This window comes from Mercenaria mercenaria, chromosome 11 (assembly GCF_021730395.1).
Source record: "Mercenaria mercenaria strain notata chromosome 11, MADL_Memer_1, whole genome shotgun sequence".
Taxonomy (NCBI): domain Eukaryota; kingdom Metazoa; phylum Mollusca; class Bivalvia; order Venerida; family Veneridae; genus Mercenaria; species Mercenaria mercenaria.
This window is the reverse complement of record NC_069371.1, coordinates 68,077,558-68,104,908: the sequence shown is the minus strand read 5'-3', so window position 1 is coordinate 68,104,908 and position 27,351 is coordinate 68,077,558. Positions and strand designations below refer to the sequence as shown.

The 27,351-nt window shown below is 36.5% G+C and overlaps 1 protein-coding gene across 3 annotated transcripts in view; it reads left to right on the top strand.

The window, feature by feature from the left end:
- LOC123531076 (vitamin D3 hydroxylase-associated protein-like) overlaps positions 1-27,351 on the top strand; it is an 81,015-nt gene that overhangs the window by 10,310 nt on the left and 43,354 nt on the right. For 2 of the 3 annotated variants that reach the window (XM_053517650.1, XM_053517649.1), the window contains exons 2-10: positions 10,290-10,465; positions 12,456-12,569; positions 13,001-13,057; positions 14,027-14,113; positions 14,442-14,575; positions 15,379-15,585; positions 16,175-16,221; positions 16,925-17,049; positions 19,734-19,859. In XM_053517650.1, coding sequence (XP_053373625.1) covers positions 10,298-10,465; positions 12,456-12,569; positions 13,001-13,057; positions 14,027-14,113; positions 14,442-14,575; positions 15,379-15,585; positions 16,175-16,221; positions 16,925-17,049; positions 19,734-19,859 — 1,065 coding nt within the window. In that variant the 5' untranslated portion in view covers positions 10,290-10,297. Of the gene's footprint in view, positions 1-10,289; positions 10,466-12,455; positions 12,570-13,000; positions 13,058-14,026; positions 14,114-14,441; positions 14,576-15,378; positions 15,586-15,917; positions 15,965-16,174; positions 16,222-16,924; positions 17,050-19,733; positions 19,860-27,351 lie in introns of all 3 variants that reach the window. The other variant, XM_053517651.1, reaches the window with a different exon arrangement.

Genomic DNA, 27,351 nt, shown 5'->3' with positions numbered 1-27,351 from the left:
ATTTTCTCATCAACTTTCTACGCTCATGCAAAATTGCAGAGGCGAATTGGCGGAAAGCGATAGAGTGTTACCAGGGACACGTGTATTGTCAATTAGCGGAATCGCCAAGTGTCAAAAATCAATAAGTTAATTGGGGGATTATCTTTTTGGTGGTGGGGCGGCCGCTTGCATTTACGCTCATCATTTAATAGAGCAAAAGTGTAAACATTTCAAAATAATTGTCTATACTCGAACTTTGTTAAAAGGTGCAGTTGTGCCTTAGTTGTTTTACAATAGTATGACATAATTATGAAGCAGGTAACTTATCAAAAGCACGTCAAGTAAAAATATTTCAAGTGTTAATTATCTGTAGAGTATATATGCAATTACATCTTATAAAAAAAGAAACGAGCAATAGTTGTCATTCACATCACTCTTTCTTGTTTTTACCCCTTTTATAAATGGTTTGTTGCTTCACTATTTTCTGACGATGATTGATGCCTGACGAGAAAAGATCATTAAAAATGTTATAATTAAGCTTCCAACACATTGATACAGCTGCACTGTTTTTACAAATGATAAGAATGTCTACAGTTGCAAGACAATGAAACGTTTTGAAATTTCAGTGACTTTCAGAATTATTTCAAGCATTGCTTAAATAGAGCTTCTTGGTAAAATTAGTACAGAGAGCGTCTTAATATAATTGGTTATATGGTATTTAGATGCAAGGAAATCGTGTCATTTATGGTGCAGCTTGCAAAAAAATTCCCACAATCTGGGAGGGGACACCCCTCCCATACCCACCCCGTCTTACCCACCATTTCTCACGCCACCCAAATATGGAATGCACTACAGTAACCATGTGACACATGATCGCTGACCAGATTATAAGCAAATTTTTATTTTCTTTAATAGAGAATCGATTTCTTTAATTGTCTTATAGATCTGTTCTGCTTCATTTTTGTGAGGAAAATGTTTGTACAGTGAAGAACACTTCTCAATAGATTTTGAATGCTTTATTAGTTGCTTTAATTTTTTTAACTTTCTGACCATGATGACACTACTACAAGTTTTATGTGCGGTATGATTTGTAGTGTTTTATTGTTATCCATTAATAGTAAAATAATTGAAGTATTAAAACGTTACTTTTTTTGGTGGAATAATGCTTAAGAAATGAATTCTGGTTTTGATCATTATCCATTTGTCATGATAATGATTGTGTAAAATGCTGGCTTTTCATTGATCATATTTTATACTTTTATTAAAAAGTCAAGCTGTGTCATTTTTTAGTTGGACTATTCGAAGAATAATGAGCTACTCTACTCACCCTGGTGCGGCATCACATCAGGTTAAAGTTTTGCATGCATGTAGGTATAGCTGTCGTTTAAGGTATTTCTGCATGTTTGATAAACTGGAAGTGATGGCGTAACGTCATTTATCCGGAAAATGTAAAAATAAAGCCTGGATTCGTCATATGGAAATGAAAATCATTTTATGAATAAATGACAATCTGCAGACATCCCAACTCTCCCGATCCGATAGGGTTTCTCCCGATTCTGGTTGTAAAACCCGATCACCCCGATCAGAAGTCTCAATCTCCTGATTAAAAAAAACAAACAACAAAACAACATAAACAACAAAAAACAAAAATTATGAAATAATCCACTTCTTTGCACCTATCTGATACTGTATCACTATTGACGAGTCTGTAAACAACAGCTTTCGGATATTTTCGCACCTTATTCTACCCTTGCTGATTATTGTTTATTACACGATTTAACAAAGCCAGGTGTTGATTAATGTGTCACAATTGAAATTAAAATCCAGACATTAGATATTTAATTAAATTCAATCAAATTTAGATTAAAAATTATACTGGCTTTACCTTTTTCTGTAACTTTTTGAAATCGAAAGTAGATGGTCGCCGAGTCAACCTGCTAGGTTTTAAAAAACATTTCTCTTAAAATCATTTTGATAAGAGGAAATGTCATGGTAAATTATTGTTCCAAAACATTAAAAATGCATGAATAAGATATAGACAAGTGAATTGTTTTAAGACTAGTGATTTTATAAGGGCAAATAAGTTTATATTATCATTAGATTTGTTAAAAGCTTCGTTATCATGAACATAATTACCGCGGTATAAAATCTCCCACTTGAACACCTCAATCTCCCACTCTGGAAAGCAAAAACTCCCACTTGGCATTCAGAAAAAGTTGGGATGTCTGAATCTATGAGTAAATTTATTAAAATGGCACTGTTACTATATATTTCCAAAGTGAAAATATGAACCTAAAACATATGACAGGTTAAATAATTCAAAATAATGTCTTAAAATTAGTGTGAAATATTCGGTTCACTTTAATCATGGTCAAATATCTTAAAAATAAGCACACGGACCGATACATTTTATTTCACCACATAATAGGCCATATGTTTATTTACAACTATGAGAAGTGTCATCAAAATCTACATTGTAGAAAAATTTCTATTCGCGAAAATATTATGAAAGTTATGATTTTCCCATAGACTCCCATTATGAAAAATTGCGTGAGGTCCACATTTTTCCAATCAGTCTAGCAAAAAATCAAGCACATGACCCTACCCTTTTTCTTTGCTAAATTTTCTTGGTATATTTTGAAGTTTTAAAAAAATTGGAGTTTAATCAATTCTACATTGTAGAAAAAATTTGATCTAAACATGCAGAACTACCTTAAAGGCATATAGCTTTGAAACTTATTGTTTCTTTTTCTAAGTCAATTACCAACCTCACCGGGTCAAGTCCCTTATCTCTTAGGCTATCATTAAAACAACATTTGTTTGAGAGTCACTGTTGAGAGGTAACGTGACCTACCCATGAAAATTTAACGACTGCCACCAAACATTTTTCTTCTGGCCAGTGAGATGAAATTTTTTTCCCCTCCCTATCGTGCCTGTATGATTATGTGCAAAAAAGAGAGATTACTATCTACCTACACACACAAAAAAGTTTGGGTCATGTTACCGCAAACAATTTTTAGCTCACCTGTCACAAAGTGACAAGGTGAGCTTTTGTGATCGCGTGGAGTCCGTCGTCCGTCCGTCCATGCGTGCGTAAACTTTTGCTTGTGACCACTCTAGAGGTCACATTTTTCATGGGATCTTTATGAAAGTTGGTCAGAATGTTCATCTTGATGATATCTAGGTCAAGTTCGAAACTGGGTCACGTGGGGTTAAAAACTAGGTCAGTAGATCTAAAAATAGAAAAACCTTGTGACCTCTCTAGAGGCCATATTTCTCAATGGATCATCATGAAATTAGTCAGAATGTTCACCTTGATGATATCTAGGTCAAGTTTGAAACTGGGTCACGTGCAGTCAAAATCTAGGTCAGTAGGGCTATAAATAGAAAAACCTTGTGACCTCTCTAGAGGCCATATTTTTCATGGGATCTTTATGAAAATTGGTCAGAATGTTCATCTTGATGATATCTAAATCAAGGTCAAAACTGGGTCACGTGCGATCAAAAACTAGGTCAGTAGGTCTAAAAATAGAAAAACCTTGTGACCTCTCTAGAGGCCATATTTCTCGATGGATCTTCATGAAAATTTGTCAGAATGTTCACCTTGATGATATCTAGGCCAAGTTTGAAACTGGGTCACGTGTGGTTAAAAACTAGGTCAGTAGGTCTAAAAATAGAAAAACTTTGTGACCTCTCTAGAGGCCATATTTTTCATGGGATCTTTATGAAAATTAGTCAGATTGTTCACCTTGATGATATCTAGGTCAGATTTGAAACTGGGTCACGTGCGGTTAATAACTAGGTCAGTAGGTCTAAAAATAGAAAAACCTTGTGACCTCTCTAGAGGCCATATTTTTCAAGAGATCTTCATGAAAATTGATCAGAATGTTCACCTTGATGATATCTAAATCAAGTTCGAAACTGGGTCACATCAAAAACTAGGTCAGTAGGTTTAAAAATAGAAAAACTTTGTGACCTCTCTAGAGGCCATATTTCTCAATGGATCTTCATGAAAATTGGTGAGAATGTTCAACTTGATGATATCTAGGTCAAATTCCAAACTGGGGCACGTGCGGTGAAAAACTAGGTCAGTAGGTCTAAAAATAGAAAAACCTTGTGACCTCCCTAGAAGCCATATTTTTCAATGGATCTTCATGAAAATTAGTGAGAATGTTCACCTTGATGATATCTAGGTCAAGTTCGAAACTGGGTCATGTGCGGTCAAAAACTAGGTCAGTAGGTCTAAAAATAGAAAAACCTTGTGACCTCTCTAGAGGCCATATTTTTCATGAGATCTTCATGAAAATTGGTGAGAATTTTCACCTTGATGATATCTAGGTCAAGTTCAAAAGTGGGTCACGTGCCTTCAAAAACTAGGTCATTAGGTCAAATAATAGAAAAACCTTGTGACCTCTCTAGAAGTCATATTTTTCAATGGATCTTCATGAAAATTTGTTAGAATGTTCACCTTGATGATATCTAGGTCACATGTGCTCAAAAACTAGGTCACTATGTCAAATAATAGAAATAACAACGTCATACTCAGTTCAAAACTGGGTCATGTGGGGATAGGTGAGCGATTCAGGACCATCATGGTCCTCTTGTTCATTTATGGGTTGACATATATGTATATTGGCCAAATTATGTCCCCTTTTGGACTTAGAAGATCCTGGTTAAAGTTTTGCATGCATGTTACTAATCCTGGTTAAAGTTTTGCATGCAAGTTACTCCAAAACAAATGAAACTTCACATGTGTCTTAGTGGTTTTAAAACTAAGTGATAGCATCAAGTACCATATTAACTAACATGCATTTTGGCCAAATTATGCCCCCCTTTTCGACTTAGAAAATCCTGGTTAAAGTTTTGCGTGCAAGACTTGAAGTATAATACACTGCGGGGAATCACATGATCAAAATAATCTCTAAACCAAAATAAATTTATGAATAATGTCGGATAATATTGAAGAATCTTTTGATGAAATCTAAGATACAGCCTATCATACACCAACATACATGTATCCTTAAACTACATAGATTTCAATCACAATCACCTTCTGGTTATCTAGAACACTTCAAGAAACTAATACTTCTTATTTCCTTAGTGTTTGTAATTACAGGATATCTATCATTATTGTCAACTCCATGATAATTTAACAATTTTCATTAGTCATATGATAAGCTATGTTTAAATTTCATATCTTATCATGACAGGAAATTTATTCATGTTCTTCAAAATACAACTTTGGTTTAGAGATTATTTTGATCATTTGATTCGCTATTATTTAAAGGCTTATAAATAGCTTTGAAACTTAGCTATTCTACTCACTTTGGCGTGGGCATCACCTCTTGGTCAAAGTTTTGCATGCAAGTACATAATTATATGGCTATCATTTAAAGGCATAAAATTATAGCCCTGAAGCTTATTTTTATGCCTCGGCATCTACTGATGCGGGAGGCATATTGTGATTGTCCTGTCTGTTTGTCCGTACGAGGTTAACCAAATGGAACCGTTTCGTCTAGCATCAATACCCCTAACTAGAATGACTTGATACTAATGCAGATGTAACCTGTGACCATTCCTTATCTTCAGACACAGTGATTTTTTTTTTTCCCTTTTCGGAAAAGGTCCGGTACCAGATAAACTGGGAAAAATAGTGAGGTTTTTACTTAGATTGGGAATTTTTATAGTTATTTGTTTGTTTGTTTTGGGTTTAATGCCGTTTTTCAACAGTATATCAGTCATGTAACGGCGGGCAGTTAACCTAACCAATGTTCCTGGATTCTGTACCAGTACAAACCTGTTCTCCGCAAGTAACTGCCAACTTCCCCACATGAATCAGAGGTGGAGGACTAATGATATCAGACACAATGTTGTTTATCAAATAGTCACGGAAAACATACGCCCCGCCCGAGGATCGAACTCGCGACCCCGAGATCCATAGGCCAACGCTCTTACCTATTGAGCTAAGCAGGCGGGCTTTTATAGTTATTAAAATAATAACATTTAATATGCTTCTTCCTTTAATTCCATGTATATATACAGTAAATAGCATCAAACAAACTGTTTAAATGGTTAAATCATGGTGAATGTCAATTGATGTAAGTAAGTTTTCCATCTGCAATCATCAAAATACAAACTTAATTTGGTCATTTTGGGAATTTTTGGATGATAATTGGGAAAAAAGATTGCATTTTTCAATTGGGAAAAGGTCCTTTTGTGGGTACTTTATATAAAGAAGGAAAAAAATCACTGAGACATCACCTGACCTCAGTTTGACCTTGACCTTGAACTTGACCTCGTTTTGGACTTCAGTTGCTTTTCATCGACAAGGATGCCATCGGGGGCATCAAGCGTTTATTGAACGCAGCTCCTTGTTTCTTTTTCTAGGTCAATTACCAACCTCACTCGGTCAAGTCCCATAACTCTCAACAAGTATTTTGGCCAAATTGTGCCCCCTTTTGGACTTAAAAAATCTTGGTTGAAGTTATATGTGCAAGTTACTATCTCCAAAACTAATGCAGATATTGAATTGAAACTTCACATATATATGTCTTTGGGGTTATAAAATTAGGTGATAGCATCAAGTCCCATTTACTCTGACCTGTATTTTGGCCAAATTATGCCCCCTTTTGGATTAAGAAAATCCTTGTTTGTTTTGCACGCAAGTACATTGTAGCTATTACTTAAAGGCATATAGCTTTGAAATTTATTTTTAGCTCGACTATTCAAAGAATAGTCTAGCTATTCTACTCACCCTGGCGTCGGCGTTGGCGTCACACCTTGGTTAAGTTTTTGCATGCATGTACATACAGCTATCATTTAAAGGCATATAGCTTTGAAACTTATTTATTCTTTTTCTAGGTCAATTACCAACCTCACTGGGTCAAGTTCCATAACTCTAACATGTATTTTGAGCAAATTATGCCCCCTTTTGGACTTAGAAAATTCTGGTTAAAGTTTTACATGCAAGTTACTATCTCCAAAACTAATGCAGATATTAAATTGAAACTTCACATGTGTCTTCGGGGTTATAAAACTAGTTGATAGCACCAAGTCCCATAACTCTGACCTTCATTTTGGCCAAATTATGCCCCCTTTTGGACTTAGAAAATTCTAGTTAAAGTTTTGTGTGCAAGTACATACAGCTATTACTAAAAGGCATATAGATTTGAAACTTATTTTTTCTTTTTCTAGATCAATTACCAACCTCACTGGGTCAAGTTCCATAACTCTAACATGTATTTTGAGCAAATTATGCCCCCTTTTGGACTTAAAAAATTCTGGTTAAAGTTTTACATGCAAGCTACTATCTCCAAAACTAATGCAGATATTGAATTGAAACTTCACATGTGTCTTCGGGGTTAAAACTAGTTGATAGCACCAAGTCCCATAATACTGGCCTTCATTTTGGCCAAATTATGCCCCCTTTTGGACTTAAAAAATTCTGGTTAAAGTTTTTCGTGCAAGTACGTACAGCTATTACTAAAAGGCGTATAGATTTGAAACTTATTTTTTCTTTTTCTGGATCAGTTACCTACCTCACTGGGTCAAGTCCCATAACTCTGACATGTATTTTGGCCAAATTATGCCCCCTTTTGGACTTAGAAAATCCTGGTTAAAGTTTTACATGCAAGTTACTATCTCCAAAACTAATGCAGATATTAAATTGAAACTTCACATGTGTCTTCGGAGTTATAAAACTAGTTGATAGAATTAAGTCTCATAACTCTTGACATGTATTTTGGGCAAATTATACCCCCTTTTGAACTTAGAAAATCCTGGTTAAAGTTTTGCATGCAAGTACATACAGCTATTACCAGAAGGCATATAGCTTTGAAACTTATTCATTCTTTTTCTAGGTCAATTACCAACCTCACTAGGTCAAGTTCCATAACTCTTAACATGTATTTTGAGCAAATTATGCCCCCTTTTGGACTTAGAAAATTCTGGTTAAAGTTATACATTCAAGTTACTATCTCCAAAACTAATGCAGATATTAAATTGAAACTTAACATGTTTCTACAGGGTTATAAAACTAGATGATAGCATCAAGTCCCATAACTCTGATATGCATTTTAGTCAAATTAGTCCCCTTTCGAACTTCAAACTCCTTTGATATTTAACATTTTGGGCAATAATTTCCTGCTTCTGTGACAATATTTCGAATAGTCGAGCTTGGCTGTCTTATGGACAGCTCTTGTTTCTTTTTCTAGGTCAATTACCAACCTCACTTGATAAAGGCCCATAACTCTGACATGTATTATGGCAAATTATGCCACCTTTTGGACTGAGAAAATCCTTGTTAAGTTTTCTGTGCAAATTACTATCTCCAAAACTAATGCAGATATTGAATTAAAACTTCACCCGTGTCTTTGGGGTAATAAGACTACATGATAGCATCAAGTTCCATAACTCTGACATGCACTTTGGTCAAATTATGCCCCCTTTTGGACTTAGGAAATCCTTTGCAAGTTACTATCTCAAAAATGCAGATATTGATTCAGAACTTCACATGTGTCTTCAGAGTTATAAAACTAGGTGATAGCATCAAGGCCCATAACTCTGGCATGTATTTTGCAAAATTATGTCCCCATTTGAACTTAAGAAATTCTGGTTAAAGCTTTGTGTGCAAGTTATAGTCTCCAAAACTAATGCAGATACTGGATTCAAACTCTATAGACATTTTAACATTTAGGGTGATATTCCTGCTTCTGGACAATTTGAAAAGTCGAGCATTGGCTGTCTTACTGACAGTTCTTGTTCCAATATGTCACTATACTGGTTTTTTGTGATAAAATAATTCTTATATGCCTGTCATTGACTTATTCCAGATATATAAAGATGGTCAATCACATTAAAGCAACATTTTATGACAACCAGGGTAGGAAAACCAAATTCTAAAAAATATCTCTGCTGAAAGTCGTTTATGTATTATAAGTACTTGATGAACTAAAATATTTGTCATTTTAAATTTTCAAACAAACCATTTACTTGATCAAAATCAGGAAAACCTCTTTAAACCCATTACTGCATCGGTCAGAAATAAATACGACTGAAAAAAGAAAGGATAATTAAACTTTGTACAAAAATTAAAATTCTATCACTTTCAGAAATAAGAAAAGAAAAGAAATGAGTAGGGACTGTTTTATTTATGGATAAAGCACAGCATTCGGATGGCCTAAGGATGCTTTACTTTAAAATGAAAAGTTATATTTGGTTAAAGGCTAAAAGTTATTGTTTTCTTTAACTAATGAAGTTTGTCTACTGTCTTTTGACCCCTGTGATTTGTTTTTAAAATTGTTGATATAGTATTCATTATAAGGGACAAGCCCTTCCCCAAACCCCTTAACCTCCCAATCCCCCCCCCCCCCCCCCCCCCCCCCACACACACACACACACATGCACCCACACACAAAGGCATCTTTAATTATATGTGCTTCATTTCGGATAGCCTGCACATTCATTAAAGCTCAGTAAGATTTAATATTGTATCAAGTCAGAAATTACAGTTTTTGTAAGAAATGAAAATATGTTACTATTGTTATGCACATCTTCCACTAAACATGCTAAAATAATTTTATTATAAGAAATTACTGATTTTAATCTACAAAATGTTTATCAATTTATTTAACTTGGGTCAGTGTGTGAACTATCAATTTATGTAGAAATTTCAATGAAAAAAAAAACAACAGTTTGTTAAATGTTTTTATAAGGCCTAAAAAAAAAAATTCTTTGTTTCCGGTAACATGCTCAAAAAAATTAGGGTAGGTAGGTCGGAAAAACTTTTTTTTTTTGATTTTTTTTTTTATTAAGGGAGACTTTTCGGAAATAATTTTTGTGTCAAAAAATGAATACAGATAGGGGGGTTATGCCTCTAGAGCATCAGTAAGTTGATTTATAACATCACTGTCCATGTTTAAAGCATAAAAAGTGCAGTATTGCAACTTTTTGACAAAAAGTTGAAAAAAATGTTCTCCAAGGCCATAAAAACATTTAGGGTCGGACCAAAAATTTAGGGTAGGTCGGGATACCGGAAACAAACAATTTTTTTGTTTACACCTAATGACTTATAGCAAAATATTAAAGTCTTTTCTTAAGTCTTTCTTCAAAAACAATTGATCAAATATACAAGGAAATAAGTCATCAAGAGCTTCTATTGTTCTATTCTTCTGTCTACATGATTGAATTAGACTTAACCTATAAATTTGTTTCTGAAAACAATGTTTACTTTTGATTTCTCTCTTTCTTTCTTACTGGTGTCTATAAATAGACATTGATTGACAGATATATGATGTGTGTGTTAATTTCAGGGATCAACATGCTGGATTTCAATGAAGCAGCTATCACTGTGCTTGTTTCTCTGTCTGGTTGGTGGGTCATCACCACATACTTGAAGAAAAGAAATATAAAGAAAAGAATTGCAAATAAACAGAAAGAATGTACAACTTCACTGAGCAAACTTGAAGGATACATCAAAGAAAATGGGGTATGTGTTTTCATAAGTCTTAAGTTTTTAGCTCGACTATTCGAAGAATAGTCTAGCTATTCTACTCACCCTGGCGTCGGCGTCGGCGTCACACCTTGGTTAAGTTTTTGCATGCAAGTACATACAGCTATCATTTAAAGGCATATAGCTTTGAAACTTATTTATTCTTTTTCTAGGTCAATTACCTACCTCACTGGGTCAAGTTCCATAACTCTAACATGTATTTTGAGCAAATTATGCCCCCTTTTGGACTTAGAAAATTCTGGTTAAAGTTTTACATGCAAGTTACTATCTCCAAAACTAATGCAGATATTGAATTGAAACTTCACATGTGTCTTCGGGGTTATAAAACTAGTTGATAGCACCAAGTCCCATAACTCTGACCTTCATTTTAGCCAAATTATGCCCCCTTTTGGACTTAGAAAATTTTGGTTAAAGTTTTGCGTGCAAGTACATACAGCTATTACTAAAAGGCATATAGATTTGAAACTTATTTTTTCTTTTTCTAGATCAATTACCTACCTCACTGGTCAAGTCCTATAACTCTGACATGTATTTTAGCCAAATTATGCCCCCTTTTGGACTTAGAAAATCCTGGTTAAAGTTTTACATGCAAGTTACTATCTCCAAAACTAATGCAGATATTAAATTTAAACTTCACATGTGTCTTCGGGGTTATAAAACTAGTTGATAGAATCAAGTCCCATAACTCTGACCTTCATTTTAGCCAAATTATGCCCCCTTTTGGACTTAGAAAATTTTGGTTAAAGTTTTGCGTGCAAGTACATACAGCTATTACTAAAGGCATATAGATTTGAAACTTATTTTTTTCTTTTTCTAGATCAATTACCTACCTCACTGGGTCAAGTCCTATAACTCTGACATGTATTTTAGCCAAATTATGTCCCCTTTTGGACTTAGAAAATCCTGGTTAAAGTTTTACATGCAAGTTACTATCTCCAAAACTAATGCAGATATTAAATTGAAACTTCACATGTGTCTTCGGGGTTATAAAACTAGTTGATATAATCAAGTTCCATAACTCTGACATGTATTTTAGCCAAATTATGCCCCCTTTTGGACTTAGAAAATTCTGGTTAAAGTTTTGCGTGCAAGTACAAACAGCTATTACTAAAAGGCATATAGATTTGAAACTTATTTATTCTTTTTCTAGGTCAGTTACCAACCTCACTGGGTCAAGTTCCATAACTCTTAACATGTATTTTGAGCAAATTATGCCCCCTTTTGGACTTAGAAAATTCTGGTTAAAGTTTTACATGCAAGTTACTATCTCCAAAACTAATGCAGATATGGAATTGAAACTTAACATGTTTCTTCGGGGTTATAAAACTAGTTGATAGCATCAAGTCCCATAACTCTAATATGCATTTTGGTCAAATTATGTCCCATTTCGGAACTTAAAACTCTTTTGATATTTAACATTTTGGGTAATAATTTCCTGCTTCTGTGACAATATTTCGAATAGTCGAGCTTGGCTGTCTTACGGACAGCTCTTGTTTTCTTACTTTGAAGTTTTGCATTTTCATTAAATTTAGGTAAATTTTACGAAAATGCAACCGAACCTAAGGTGAGGAGCATTGCAGGATCATGCAAAAATATAATGTGTTGTTCTTATAAATGTATAAATACTTATTTTACATGTTTTATGAGAATTTTAGTCATTTAGACGATGAAAAGGGGGTATAAATTTGTACAAAGTTACCGTATATTTTCGCTTATAAAGTGCATTCTTAGAAGTCATATTTCCAGTTCAGAGAGTGGGTAGCATCTTATAAGCATGTACTACAAGGAAATTAAAAGAAAAAGAAACCCCAAATTTCCTGTCCACCATGTTATAAGCGAGTGCGTCTTATAAGCGAAAATATACGGTACTTCTAAGGGTATGGCCAAACTCGGAGGTAATGATTTTAATGGCTTTCTTTGTAATCTTAAATAAGACCAGGAAATAAGTCATTGTTATTCATTACAGTTGTCCAGGAAGAAACAAGAAGATATACTGAAACTAAAGTTTATGGACCTACATACTAGAATTCAGAGGGGGCAGCTGAAGTCGGAGGATGTACTGAAAGCATACCAGGCAAAGGTATTTGTTTGTACATGTACCCGGTACATTTTATCCAATATACCAGCGCATACACATAGGTACTCCTCTAAAAGTCATTTAATATTTTAGAGGGTAATGCTTGTTGCTTCCTTAGTGTTGTATCTTACCATTAGGCTATTATATACTTGCTATTCTTTTGCTATTCTATGCATTGGGGGCTCTTAAAAGCTCCAACTTCAAAAAAATAGAGTTGTTTTTGAAAAGTTTCCACTGTACTCATATATGAAAACTTTATTATGTTGAAATAGTCACAGACAAGTTACCATGATAGTGAATTATGTTTTCGCAAATTTTAAGTATGCAACCTTTTATTGTCAGAGGGAAACCATTATTAAAAAATGAGACAAAAAATATTCTAATGAATGGTTTCATAAGAATTTCTGAAAACCTAAATTTCTGATGTATTTCAGGCTATTGAAAAGAATAAAAATTTAAACTTCATTGTGGAACCAGTATGGGAAGCCATAGTGAGTATATATTGTTTTCAAATTTGTTGGAAAATATTTTCTTACATAGTAAAAGGTTTTATGGGGATAAATCTGGGAGCTGAATTCTTACTTGTTGCCCTACAGTCAAATCTGAATTAAGCAGGCAGTCAAGGGAGCGGGCACAATCTGGCTGCCTAAGAAGGTGGCTCTAAATACTTGAACAAAAGGTCAGTTTGAGAAGTAAGCTGACTGGCTGCTTGAGGTAAGTGGCTGCAAAGGCAGGTAACATTATAATTGAGCCACACCATGAGAAAACCAGCATAGTGGGTTTGCGACCAGCATGGATCCAGACCAGCCTGCGCATCCACGCATTCTGGTCAGGATCCATGCTGTTCACTTTCAAAGTCTATTGCAATTAAAGAAACTGTTAGTGAACAGCACGGATCCTGACCAGACTGCGTGGATGCGCAGGCTGGTCTGGATCCATGCTGGTCGTAAACCCACTATGTTGGTTTTCTCATGGCACGGCTCATATATGTAACGGTTATAGCAATACTGCATCAAAACTTCAGTGCCACAATGGGTTGCAACGTCATGTCTCACTGGGATGCACAAATTGTAAAAGCTGACAGAGCCAAGAATAGTTGTCTGACTCCCGATGTTTTCGGTAGTCAGTACAGAACCTGTACGCATGTATTTATAATTCATTGCAAAGCCTTGTCAGCAAAATTTCAAAGTTTATGAAATGTTCTTTAATTTGTCTACTCTTGCAAACACAGGCACTATTAACATTTATAATATGTGGATAGAAATGCAAGTATTAATTTGCCTATATTCTGTAAATTTTGTAACTTGTAAATAAAATGAGTGCCTATTTAATACAACTCTAATTATTGTTTTTAAGGAATTTGCATTAAGATTGTATTGCAGTTGGGAAGCTCAACTTGTGTATGTACACATGTCTTTTGAAAAGTAGATCTAATGTTAGAATTTTGTTGTGTGTTTCAGCCATTGGCTGCTGTATGTGATCTAGAGAAGAAAAAGGGATTGTTGCACGGTGTTCCAGTCAGCATTAAAGAAAACTATTTTATGAAGGTAAAGTCTTTAAACAGGTGTACATATTTCAATGAAAGTTTCCTTCGTATTTTCAGATTCTGGATATATGGGATATTCAAGTATTTTTTGATGAAACATGAGGGTTGATATTTCATGGAGATTTCAGTTCAGGGTAAAATTAATAGAAGGTTTAATTGTTCAATGGAATTTAATTTCCTTGAAAGAGGGTACCACAAAATTCCCTCCATGTCGAAAGCTATGAAGTTTCTTATGAGCATTATGATGTGACTGTAAACCTGGTTGATTTTCATTGTAAACCCTTTTACTGATATATGAGTAAAATTGTAAAGAACTTTTTCGTTTTCAGGGATATGAGAGTACTGGTGGTATGAGTCCACTTCTGGATAAACCAGCTAAGGAGGATGGTGTACTTGTCAAAGTATTAAAACACCAAGGAGCTGTGCCGTTTGTACGAACAAATATTCCACAGTCTATGATGACGTAAGCTCTTTCAAAATTGCTCTAATTTTGTACATCATGAATTGTTGAAATAGGTGGTGAATGATTGACTGTATGATATATGAAGTATTGGCAAATCTGTATGAAGCAGCCAGCCAAAGAAACAACACAGCATGTCTGCTTAAGACGGGTGGCTGCTTAAAACCCTGCTCTACTGCTATTCAGATTCTATAGTGTGTATGCAACCCATGATTTCAATAGGTAACAGCTATCAGCCACACACCACACTTAAGAAAGCAAAACCACAGGTAATTTATATAAAATTTTATATGAAATAGGCTCTATTTTGACAGGTGTCACTGTTCATAGTCAGGCTTTTCATGCTTTTTCAATGACAATTTAAGGTTAAAAGGTAGGACTGGAGCAGGTCTTTAAGATGAGAAAAAATTAGAACTATAAGTTTTGGAAGTTAGCTGACTGGCTGCTTAAGGCAAGTGACTGGTTGATACAAGTGGCAGCTTAAGCAGGTTTAACTGTATTTAATAAGTTTCGAAGTTCATTGTGATCCATGAAATAACATTTTTTTTTAAGACAAAAAAAAAATAAACAGGTAGATGGCACTGAGTTATTAACAGCTATCCTGAGCCAGAGGTTGTACAAGTTGAAATTTGTAGACCAGTCACTTAGCTCCACCACCTCACCAATTCCCTCTTGCCACAATCTTGAAAAAGGGCCAGCGGCAACATTGCATTCTGGAATTAGCGTTAGTTTTATAAATAGCCTTGGGTCTCATCTTGTAATATCATTGGAATATTTGTAAGAAGAAGGGTATATCTCTGTTTTAGGTTTGAATGCTCAAATCCCATTTATGGTACCACTGTCAATCCACACAACTTGAAACGGGGACCAGGAGGTTCATCAGGGGGTGAGGCATGTATTTTAGGGGCAGAGGCATCCATTCTAGGTTGGGGAAGTGATATTGGAGGCAGCTTAAGAATTCCGAGCAGTTTCTGTGGAACTTGTAGTCTGAAACCAACTGCAGGCAGGTTAAGGTAATATATAGGAGTTCAGTTTGTTAAACAATTGTAGTCACTTGTTAACTTTTCTGATGTTTAGTTTAAGAATTTGATTCCTAGATTCATATATTTGGGTAATAAAACTGGAATTACACAGACCTACAAGGGCCAGATTTAGAATTTACGTAGTTTTTCCTTGTATTTTTAGCCTTTGAGGTTTACTGTATATAATATATATAGTAAATAGTATATAGTATATAGTATTTCAAAGTTAAAAAATCTGGGATTTAATATTTCTGGACTTACAGAAACATAATTAATTTAAGTACTTTTTCTGCTTCTTGAAAAGTTTATGAATTCTGTTGCAGTTTGAAAACATGTGAAGAGTTAGATGGTAACAGAGTGCAGACACTCAGTAAGTTGTTAAAGATAACACCGCAGGGGTTTCATTAAGGACCAGGGGACGTGGATTTGCTATACTAGCCTGAAGCCACAACTGGTTTTCCTATAGCAAATCAAATTTCAAAGTTAAAAAATCTGGGATTTAATATTTCTGGACTTTCAGAAACATAATTAATTTAAGTACTTTTTCTGATTCTTGAAAAGTTTATGAATTCTGTTGCAGTTTGAAAGCGTGTGAAGAGTTAGATGGTGGCAGAGTGCAGACACTCAGTAAGTTATTAAAGATGATACTGCAGGGGTTTCATTAAGGGCCAGGTGACGTGGATTTGCTATACTAGCCTGAAGCCACAACTGGTTTTCCTATAGCAAATCAAATTTGAAGTGGGAGGACACCCATGACCCCGTCTCTACTTCTCGACTAAGTTCAGTGATTACGCAAAAAATGGCACTAGTAGCTTCCTGGCTTGGGGCTTAGTTTTATGACTGAAAAATTGTTGAAATAGACGTTAAACCCAAACACACACACACATACTTCAGTGATTATTGAAACCCCTGCAATAGAGGTGAAATGAAATTTTGACCCCTGATCAGTCTAAACCAGCAACCTGTATCTGCAATCTGTATTGTTGGCTCACATGGCAAAGCTTCATTATATACATAATGGGCCTATTTGCCGGGGAGGGAGTCGTCCATTTGGCGTACTGAAGGTTGATTCTACCCGGGTGCCCACCTGAAATGAAATTGATTATTAATTAGTTTCATGTTTGGAAGTTGTCAGTTTGGTTAAGGTACCAGCGAAGCATTGATATGAAATGTTCAGACATGGTAAAACTTTTTTACAAACAATATAATGATACAGATGAATTAAGACATATTTTCATTTATTATTGAACTCCATGTGGAAAAAAAAAATCTTTTGGTGTATTGTCAAATGTATATATTATTTGAAAATAATTGTATTCTGTATTTACAGTTAGACCCACACCGGGACCAATGGGTAGAGATGTTGATACAGTGGTTATGGGTATGAAGGCAGTATTGTGTCCTAAACATTTTGAACTAGATCCTGATGTACCACCATTACCTTTTAATACAGAGGTAAGTCTTTAACAATGCAATAACTAATTAAGTTTACCTCAAACTTTTTTAAGCCTGCCCGCTTAGCTCAGTAGGGAGAGCGTTGGTCTACGTATCGCTGGGTCGCGAGTTTGATCCCCGGGCTGGGCGGTTGTTCTCTGTGATGATTTGATAAAAGACATTGTGTCTGAAATCATTTGTCCTCCACCTCTGATTCATACATGTGGGGAAGTTGGCAGTTACTTGCGGAGAACAGGTTTGTACTGGTACAGAATCCAGGAACACTGATTAGGTTAACTGCCCACCGTTTCTTGAATGAAATACTGTTGAAAAAACGGTGCTAAACCAAAAACAAACAAAACAAATCAAACCTTTTTAGTTTACCTTAAACCACTTTAATTTACCTCAGCTTCAATCTTGAGCAAAAGACCACTTTGATAGCCTAGTTGTAGAGTGCCAAGTTCAAGTGCGTGAGTTTGTGGGATCACTCCATGGTCGCTTTGTACCAAAGATGTGAAAAATGGTACTGGTAGCTTCCTTGCTTGGTGCATAAAGAGGACAGTCCCAGGACTGGTCAGTCTAGTGTCTGTATAATGTAACTGGATGGGGTATCATGTCATTTATGTAGGTGGTGATAGTCAAGTGAGGCAGCACAATAAAGTTGGGTAGTGTGCTCACTGCTACAAGTAGCCACTGTTACTTATGTCACTGAAAATATTTTGAAAAAGATGCAAAATCTGAACACAAAACTAAATCCTGAACACCTTTTACCCTTACCCTGCTAAATTTCTATGATGAACTTGTCCATCTATCAATTTGGACAGTACTATTGCCTGTTTAAAGGGGTGGTTAGTAAAAGAACTCTAACTGATGGCAAACAGTGCAGATCATGATCAGACTGCCCGGATGTGCAGGCTGATCATGATGTGCACTGGTCAAAAAGGGAGAATCAGTCACGTGCAGCATGATAATGGTTAATACCTGCTTAGTTCAGTAGGGAGAGCACATATATGTAAGGATGGCAGTATTGGGAGTTCCATCACATGGGGAGGTCTATGTTCTCCATTTTTAGCTTGACTTTTCGAAGAAAAAGTAGAGCTAATGCACTCACCCCCGCGTTGCCGTTGCCGTTGGTTAAAGTTTTTGGTAAAGTCAAATATCTCTGTTACTGACAAAGCTTTTAACTTTAAACTTAAAACAGTTATATACTATGAAAGTCTACACCAGGGGAAACAATCCCCATAATTTTGATTTTGACAGAATTATGCCGCTTTTTAACTTATAATTTTTATGCCCCCGAAGGGAGGCATATAGTTTTTGAACCGTCTGTCGGTCTGTCCGCAATTTTCGTGTCCGGTCCATATCTTTGTCATCGATGGATGGATTTTCAAATAACTTGGCATGAATATGTACCACAGTAAGACGACGTGTCGCGCGCAAGACCCAGGTCCGTAGCTCAAAGGTCAAGGTCACACTTAGACATTAAAGGATAGTGCATTGATGGGCGTGTCCGGTCCATATCTTTGTCATCGATGGATGGATTTTCAAATAACTTGGCATGAATGTGTACCACAGTAAGACGATGTGTCGTGCGCAAGACCAAGGTCCGTAGCTCAAAGGTCAAGGTCACACTTAGACATTAAAGGATAGTGCATTAATGGGCGTGTCCGGTCCATATCTTTGTCATTGATGGATGGATTTTCAAATAACTTGACATGAATGTGTATCACAGTAAGACGACATGTCGCGCACAAGACCCAGTTCCGTAGCTCAAAGGTCAAGGTCACACTTAGACATTAAAGGATAGTGCATTGATGGGCGTGTCCGGTCCAAATCTTTGTCATCGATGGATGGATTTTCAAATAACTTGGCTTGAATGTGTACCACAGTAAGACGATGTGTCGCGCGCAAGACCCAGATCTGTAGCTCAAAGGTCAAGGTCACAATTAGACATTAAAGGATAGTGCATTGATGGGCGTGTCCGGTCTATATCTTTGTCATCGATGGATGGATTTTCAAATAACTTGGCTTGAATGTGTACCACAGTAAGACGATGTGTCGCGCGCAAGACCCAGGTCCGTAGCTCAAAGGTCAAGGTCACACTTAGACGTTAAAGGTCATTTTTCATGATAGTGCATTGATGGGTGTGTCCGGTCCATATCTTTGTCATTCATGCATGGATTTTAAAATAACTACGCATGAATGTGTGACACAGTAAGACGACGTGTCGTGTGCAAGACCCAGCTCCGTAGGTCAAAGGTCCTAAACTCTAACATCGGCCGTAACTATTCATTCAAAGTGCCATCGGGGGCATGTGTCATCCTATGGAGACAGCTCTTGTTTATTGAAGTTTTTGATAACGCCAGATATCTCTGTTACTCTCAAAGCTTTTGAAAAATGAAATTTAAATAGTTATTCACTATGATCAATGTCTGAATCATTTTATTTCTTTGTTACGAAAGTTTAGAATTTTGCCAATACAGATGTTTTACTTGCATCTTACGTTGGGGAGATAAAGTTCATCTGAAATCTGTTTGTTCCGGTTTAATTTGATCTGTATATAGATGAACCCACAAAATCCCTGAAAATGTGTCCCTGAAAAGTAATGATTTTATATTATTTCATTTTACCATCTTAAGATATGATCACTTCATTATACCAAAAACAAAATTCAAGTCATGTCAAATGCACTGTTTCTGTTTCAGGTATATGAATCAGACAGAAAATTACGTATAGGATATTATACAAATGATGGTTATGTTCAGTGTATACCAGGTGTAGAGAGGGCCGTACATGAAGCTAAAGCTGCTCTTGAGAAAATGGGTCATACGGTTAGTTGCTTCTTATATATGATCATGTATTGTATGTTGATTGTTCTTTTTGATCTACTTGGTCGTGTTTTCAGTAAATCAGGTTAAGAATGACCTCAGTTAAAATCATTATACAGGTTGTAATAACTTACCCTAAGCCTTCTTTACATTAGGGGAAACAATCTGTTTATACATGTATAGTGAAATTGTTGAGTGATCACCGTTTGTTAATCCTGATCCTGTCCATGTTATTTCAGTGCAAAGGAAAAGTAACCTATCTATGTTAAATGCTATACATGATAACACAGTCCTGAAATTGATTTCTTTGATTTTGTCATATTTCTAAATGTTTTTCAGTACTTTGACACATATATATTGGTAGTAGAGATTGTTCTCTTTCCAGCAGTAGCCTTTTCAAAATATTTCGCCTTGTGAAATTCTTTGGGTCTTGACTTTTTCAAAAAATCTGTTTATTGACAAATTTCAACACAGAAAATGTCACACTTTCCCCAGGGCATTAACTTATTTGATCTGTACATAGTTTTCTGTTCAGATTTCTAATCCATGTGGCAATTATGCATGCTTTTTCCCTGCCTAGAGGTAAAAAGTACATAGTTTGCATAATTTTCTAGGTCAGTAGCTGCCTAAGCCTACCATTAAGTCTTAGCGGAGTTGTCTTCATTTTTAGCTCGACTTTTCGAAGAAAAAGTAGAGCTATTGTAATCGCTCTGGAGTCGGTGTTGCCGTTGGTTAAAGTTTTTGATAAAGTCAGATATCTCTGTTACTATCAAAGCTATTGACTTGAAACTTAAAATAGTTATTTAATATCAAAGTCAACACCAGGAGAAACAATCGCCATAACTCTGATTTGAGTTTTGACAGAAATATGCCCCTTTTTAACTTAGAATTTTTTGTTAAATTTGTTGATAAAGTCAAATATCTCTGTTATTATTAAAGCTTTTGAAATGAAATTCAAAATGGATATTTACTATCAAAGTCTACACCAGGAGACACAACTCCCATAACTCTGTTTCTAATTATACCCCCCACCAAACATGTTTGGAGGGGGGTATACAGGAGTCAGTTTTGTTGCAACCCGTCCCGTCCCGTCGTGTCCCGAAATCTATTATCTCAGTTATATAGATATATATGGATTTGATTCAAACTTAAAATAGATGTTCCACCTTATCACCCACATCATGTGACACAAGGTGCATAACTCTGACACCAAATTTTTATGAATTATGTCCCCTTTTACTTAGAATTTAAGGTTAATTTTGTTGTATTTTCACTATATCTCAGTTATTACTAAATGGATTTGATTCAAACTTAAAATAGTTGTTCCACCTCATAACCCACATCATGTGACATAAGGTGCTTAACTCTGACATCAATTTTTTATGAATTATGTCCCCTTTTTACTTTAAATTTAAGGTTGATTTTGATGTATTTTCACTATATCTCAGTTATTACATAACGGATTTGATTACAACTTAAAATAGATGTTCCACCTCATCATCCACATCATGTGAATTAAGGTGCATAACTCTGACACCAATTTTTTATGAATTATGTCTCTTTTTACTTAGAATTTAAGGTTAATTTTGATATATATTCACTGTATCTCAGTTACTACTGAATGGATTTGATTTAAAAACTTAAAATAGATGTTCCACCTTATCACCCACAGTATGTGACACAAGGTGCATAACTCTGACACTATTTTTTTCCTGAAGTATGTCCCCTTTTACTTAGAATTTAAGGTTAATTTTGATGTATTTTCACTATACCTCATTCTGATTGGCTTAGAGCCAAAGAGAAGTAACCTTTATTTTTTAAACTTTTGTACTGAGTTTCTTCCTCTTAAATTCCAGGAATTAGTCTATTTTTAGAAATCCTATTTTTAGATTTTCAATATTTTTGGAATTTTTCTAACTTTTTAGCTCACTGGTGAGTTTTTCTGATTGCTCGATGTCCGGCGTCCGGCGTCTGTCTGTCGTCTGTCTGTCAACATTTAGCTTGTGTATGCGATAGAGGCTGTATTTTTCAACTGATCTTCATGAAACTTGGTCAGAATGATTACCTTGAAGAAATCTAGGCCGAGTTTGAAAATGGGTCAACTGGGATCAAAAACTAGGTCACCAGGTCAAATCAAAGAAAAACCTTGTGTATGCGATAGAGACTGTATTTTTCAATTGATCTTCATGAATATTGGTCAGAATGATAACATTGATGAAATCTAGGCCAAGTTCGAAAAGGGGTCATCTGGGGTCAAAAACTAGGTCACTAGGTCAAATCAAAGAAAAACCTTGTGTATGCAATAGAGGCTGTATTTTTCAACTAATCTTCATGAATGTTGGTCAGAATGATTACCTTGATGAAATCTAGGCCGAGTTCGAAAAGGGGTCAGCTTGGGTCAAAAACTAGGTCACTAGGTCAAATCAAGGAAAAACCTTGTGTATGCAATAGAGGCTGTATTTTTCAACTAATCTTCATGAATTTTGGTCAGAATGATTACCTTGATGAAATCTAGGCGGAGTTCGAAAAGGGGTCAGTTGGGGTCAAAAACTAGGTCACTAGGTCAAAACATGGAAAAACCTTGTGTATGCAATAGAGGCTGTATTTTTAAATTAATATTCATGAATTTTGGTCAGGATGATTACCTTGATGAAATCTAGGTCAAGTTCGAATATAGATCATTTGGGGTCAAAAAGTAGGTCACTAGGTCAAATGAAAGGAAAAGCTTGTGTATGCCATAGAGGCTGTATTTTTATGCCCCCGAAGGGAGGCATATAGTTTTTGAACTGTCTGTCTGTCTGTCGGTCTGTCCGCAATTTTCGTGTCCGGTCCATATCTTTGTCATCGATGGATGGATTTTCAAATAACTTGGCATGAATGTGTACCACAGTAAGACGACGTGTCGCGCGCAAGACCCAGGTCCGTAGCTCAAAGGTCAAGGTCACACTTAGACATTAAAGGATAGTGCATTGATGGGCGTGTCCGGTCCATATTTTTGTTATCGATGAATGGATTTTCAAATAACTTGGCATAAATGTGTACCACAGTAAGACGACGTGTCGCGCGCAAGACCCAGGTCCATAGCTCAAAGGTCAAGGTCACACTTAGACGTTAAAGGATAGTGCATTGATGGGCGTGTCCGGCCCATATCTTTGTCATTGATGGGTGGATTTTCAAATAACTTGGCATGAATGTGTACCACAGTAAGACGACATGTCGTGCTCAAGACCCAGGTTTGTAGCTCAAAGGTCAAGGTCACATTTAGACGTTAAAGGATAGTGCATTGATGGGCGTGTCCGGTCCATATCTTTGTCATCGATGGATGGATTTTCAAATAACTTGGCATGAATATGTACCACAGTAAGACAACGTGTCACACGCAAGACCCAGGTCCGTAGCTCAAAGGTCAAGGTCACACTTAGACGTTAAAGGTCATTTTTCATGATAGTGCATTGATGGGCATGTCCGGTCCATATCTTTGTCATTCATGCATGGATTTTAAAACAACTATGCATGAATGTGTGACACAGTAAGACGACGTGTCGTGCGCAAGACCCAGCTCCGTAGGTCAAAGGTCCTAAACTCTAACATCGGCCATAACTATTCATTCAAAGTGCCATCGGGGGCATGTGTCATCCTATGGAGACAGCTCTTGTTAACCAGGTTTTCAACGAAAACCTGAGTTATTAGATTGGGGTATGTCGTTGGTCGGGCGGGCGGGCGGCGGTGGTGGCGGCAAACTGGTGTTTCTGGTCAATAACTTTTGTTTCGGTAAAGATATTTGAATAAAACTTGGTATGTATGTAGCTTATATCAAGACAAAGGCTGGGATTGATTTTGGGGTTTCTGGGGTCAAGGTCAAGGTCACTGTTACTTAAAATAGAAAAAGGGTTTCCAGTCAATAACTTAACTTAGGAATGAGCTATCCTGATGAAACTTGGTGTATAGAAAACTTATATAAAGTTGTAGCTTGGGATTGATTTTGGGGTTTCTGGGATCAGGGTCAAGGTCATTGTTACTAAAAATAGGGTTAGGGTTAGGGTTTAGGGTTAGGGTTAGGGTTGTGCTTTAAAGTGGTGCACTGTGATTCAGTATACTTTTTATACGCCCGTTTGAAAAACGGGACGTATTATGGGAACGCCCCTGGCGGGCGGGAGGCGTCCACAGACTTTGTCCGGAGCATATCTTCTACATGCATGAAGGGATTTTGATGAAACTTGGCACAGTTGTTCAATATCATGAGACAGAGTGTCATGCTCAAAAACCAGGTCCCTAGGTCTAAGGTCAAGGTCACACTTAGAGGTCAAAGGTCAAATTCAAGAATGTCTTTGTCCGGAGCATATCTTCTTCATGCATGGAGGGATTTTGATATAACTTGGCACAAATGTTCACCACCACGAGACGGAGTGTCATGCACAAGAACCAGGTCCCTAGGTCTAAGGTCAAGGTCACACTTAGAGGTCAAAGGATACAAGAATGAAAACCTTGTCCGGAGCATTTCTTCTTCATGCATAGAGGGATTTTGATATAACTTTGCACAAATGTTCACCACCACGAGGCGGAGTGCCGTGCGCAAGAGCCAGGTCCCTAGGTCAAAGGTCAAGGTCACACTTAGAGGCCAAAGGTCAGATACAAGAATGACTTTGTCCGAAGCATTTCTTCTTCATGCATGGAGGGATTTTGATGTAACTTGGCACAATTATACACCATCATGAGAGAAAGTGTCATGCACAGTTCCTTTCTTTAGAATTACTTCCCTTTGTTGTTACTATAAATAGCTTATATTGTAACTTCTTCATTACTAGTCGTAGGGAAAAATTGAGACCACTTTTCTGTAGTAAACATGCATGCTACATCCAATTTTGAGGTGTATTTTGACCAATCTCTACCTGGTGAAGACTTTTGTGTGGACTTACATTTTTTTTTTTTTTTTTTTTTTAAGATTAACTTCCCTTAGTTGTTACTATAAATAACTTATATTGTAACTTTTTTATAATTGACCATAGGGAAAAACCAAGACCACTTTTCTGTGGTACAACATAGATGTTACTTTCAAATTTTAGGTGTATTTTAAGGTCTCTCTACCTGGTAAGGAATTTTTTTTGTGGACTTAGGAAAACAAAAGACTTACAATGATTACTAAACAACCACAGAATTAAAATTCATTTGCAATACAGCAGCTAGAGTAAAGAAATTTGCTGTGACGGGCGTATATTGTGACATTCTGGCACTCTTGTTTATTCTTATGAAAAGTGTTGAAAACCTGGTTTCGTGGCATTGCCGCGTTTCTTGTTCAGTATATCTTCCTGAAGTTAAGTCAAGGTGATAACTTTAATAAATTCTAGGGTGAGATCGAAAATGGGTGAACTGAGGTCAAAAACTAGGTCACTAGGTCAAATCAAGGAAAAAACTTGTCTATGCGATAGAGGCTGTATTTTTCAATTGATCTTCATGAATTTTGATCAGAATGATTGCTATGATGAAATCTAGGCCAATTTCGAAAATGGGTCATCTGGGGTCAAAAACTAGGTCACTAGGTCATATCTAAGAAAATACTTGTTTAAACTCAAGAGACCACATTTTTAGTCCAATCTTAATGAAAATTGACCAAAATATTTGTTTTCATGAAATCACTAGGTTAAACATGTTTACACTGTTATAGTATGTTTCTCAGGTGAGCAACCTAGGGCCATCTTGGCCCTCTTGTTTATTATCTGTCCTATGTAAAAAGTAAATACATTTTTCTGTGGTAACATGGGTTGGTAAGACACTTTTTTATATTCACTTTTAGTGTATCTCTAATATTAGAGATTTTTTTAATCCCCCACCGTGGCGGAGGGATTATAGGAATGGTCTGCGTCCGTCCTTCCTTCCGTCCGTCTGTCCTTCCGGTCCATATCTCCTAAACCCCTTGAAGGATTTTCATGAAACTTGGGTTAAATGATCACCTCATCAAGATGATGTTCAGAACCCATGAGTCAGCCTTGTCGGTTCAAGGTCAAGGTCACAACTCAAGGTCAAAGGTTTGAGCCTGCCATTTTGTGTCTGCTCTATATCTCCTAAACCCCTTGAAGGAATTTTATAAAACTTGGGTCAAATGATCACCTCATCAAGACGATGTGCAGAATCCATGAGTCAGCCATGCTGGCTCAAGGTCAAGGTCACAACTTAGGGTCAAAGGTTTGAGCCTTCCATTTTGTGTCTGCTCTATATCTCCTAAACCCATTGAAGGATTTTCTTCAAACTTGGGTCAAACGATCACCTCATTAAGGCAATGTGCAGAACTTATGAGTCAGCCATGTCGGCTCAAGGTCAAGGTCACAACTGAAGGTCAAAGGTTTGAGCCTTTCATTTCGTGTCCACTCTATATCTCCTAAACCCCTTGAAGGAATTTTATAAAACTTGGGTCAACGATGTGCAGAAATTATGAGTCAGCCATGCCAGCACAAAGTCAAGGTCACAACTAAGGGTTGAAGGTTTGAGCCTTCCATTTGGTGTCCACTCTGTAGATCTCCTAAACCCTCCAAACTTGGGTCAACTGATCACCTCATCAAGAACTCATGAGTCAGCCATGTCAACTCAAGGTCAAGGTCACAACTGAAGGTCAAAGGTTTCAGCTCTGTATCTCCTAAACCCCTTGAAGGATTTTCATGAAACTTGGGTCAAATGATCACCTCATCAAGACGTTGTGCAGAATTCAGCCATGTCAGTTCAAGGTCAAGGTCACAGCTAAAATCAAAGGTTTACCCTTTCACTATCCATAGCAGTGGCGGGGAATTTAGCTGTCTTTCAGACTGCCTTGTTATATTTACATCATCCCTCATCCAGGGCACAAAATTATACTAGTATTACTTATATGTGGAAGCCCAGGATGAAATACTCCAAAGACGAGTAAACTTCTTTTTAAGTATTAAGCTTTTTTGACATTTTTATATTATTCTAAGTATTTATACGCCCCTTTGAAAAACGGGAATTATGGGAAAGCCCCTGGTGGGCGGGCGGGCGGTGTCCACAGACCTTGTCCGGAGCATATCTTCTAATCTACATGCATGGAGGGATTTTGATGAAACTTGGCACACTTGTTCACCATCATGAGACAGAGTGTCATGCGCAAGAACCGGGTCCCAAGGTGTAAGGTCAAGGTCACACTTAGAGGTCAAAGGTCAAATTCAAGAATGACTTTGTCCGGAGCATATCTTCTTCATGCATGGAGGGATTTTGATGAAAGTTGGCACAATTGTTTATCATCATGAGACGGAGTGTCATGCGCCAAAAAACCAGGTCCCTAGGTCTAAGGTCAAGGTCACACTTAGAGGCCAAAGGATACAAGAATGAAAAATTCAAGAATGACTTTGTCCTGAGCAGATCTTCTTCATGCATGGATGGATTTTGATGTAGTTTGGCACAGTTGTTCACCACAATGGGAGGGAGTGTCATGCACAAGAACCAGGTCCCTAGGTCTAAGGTCAAGGTCACACTTAGAGGTCAAAGGATA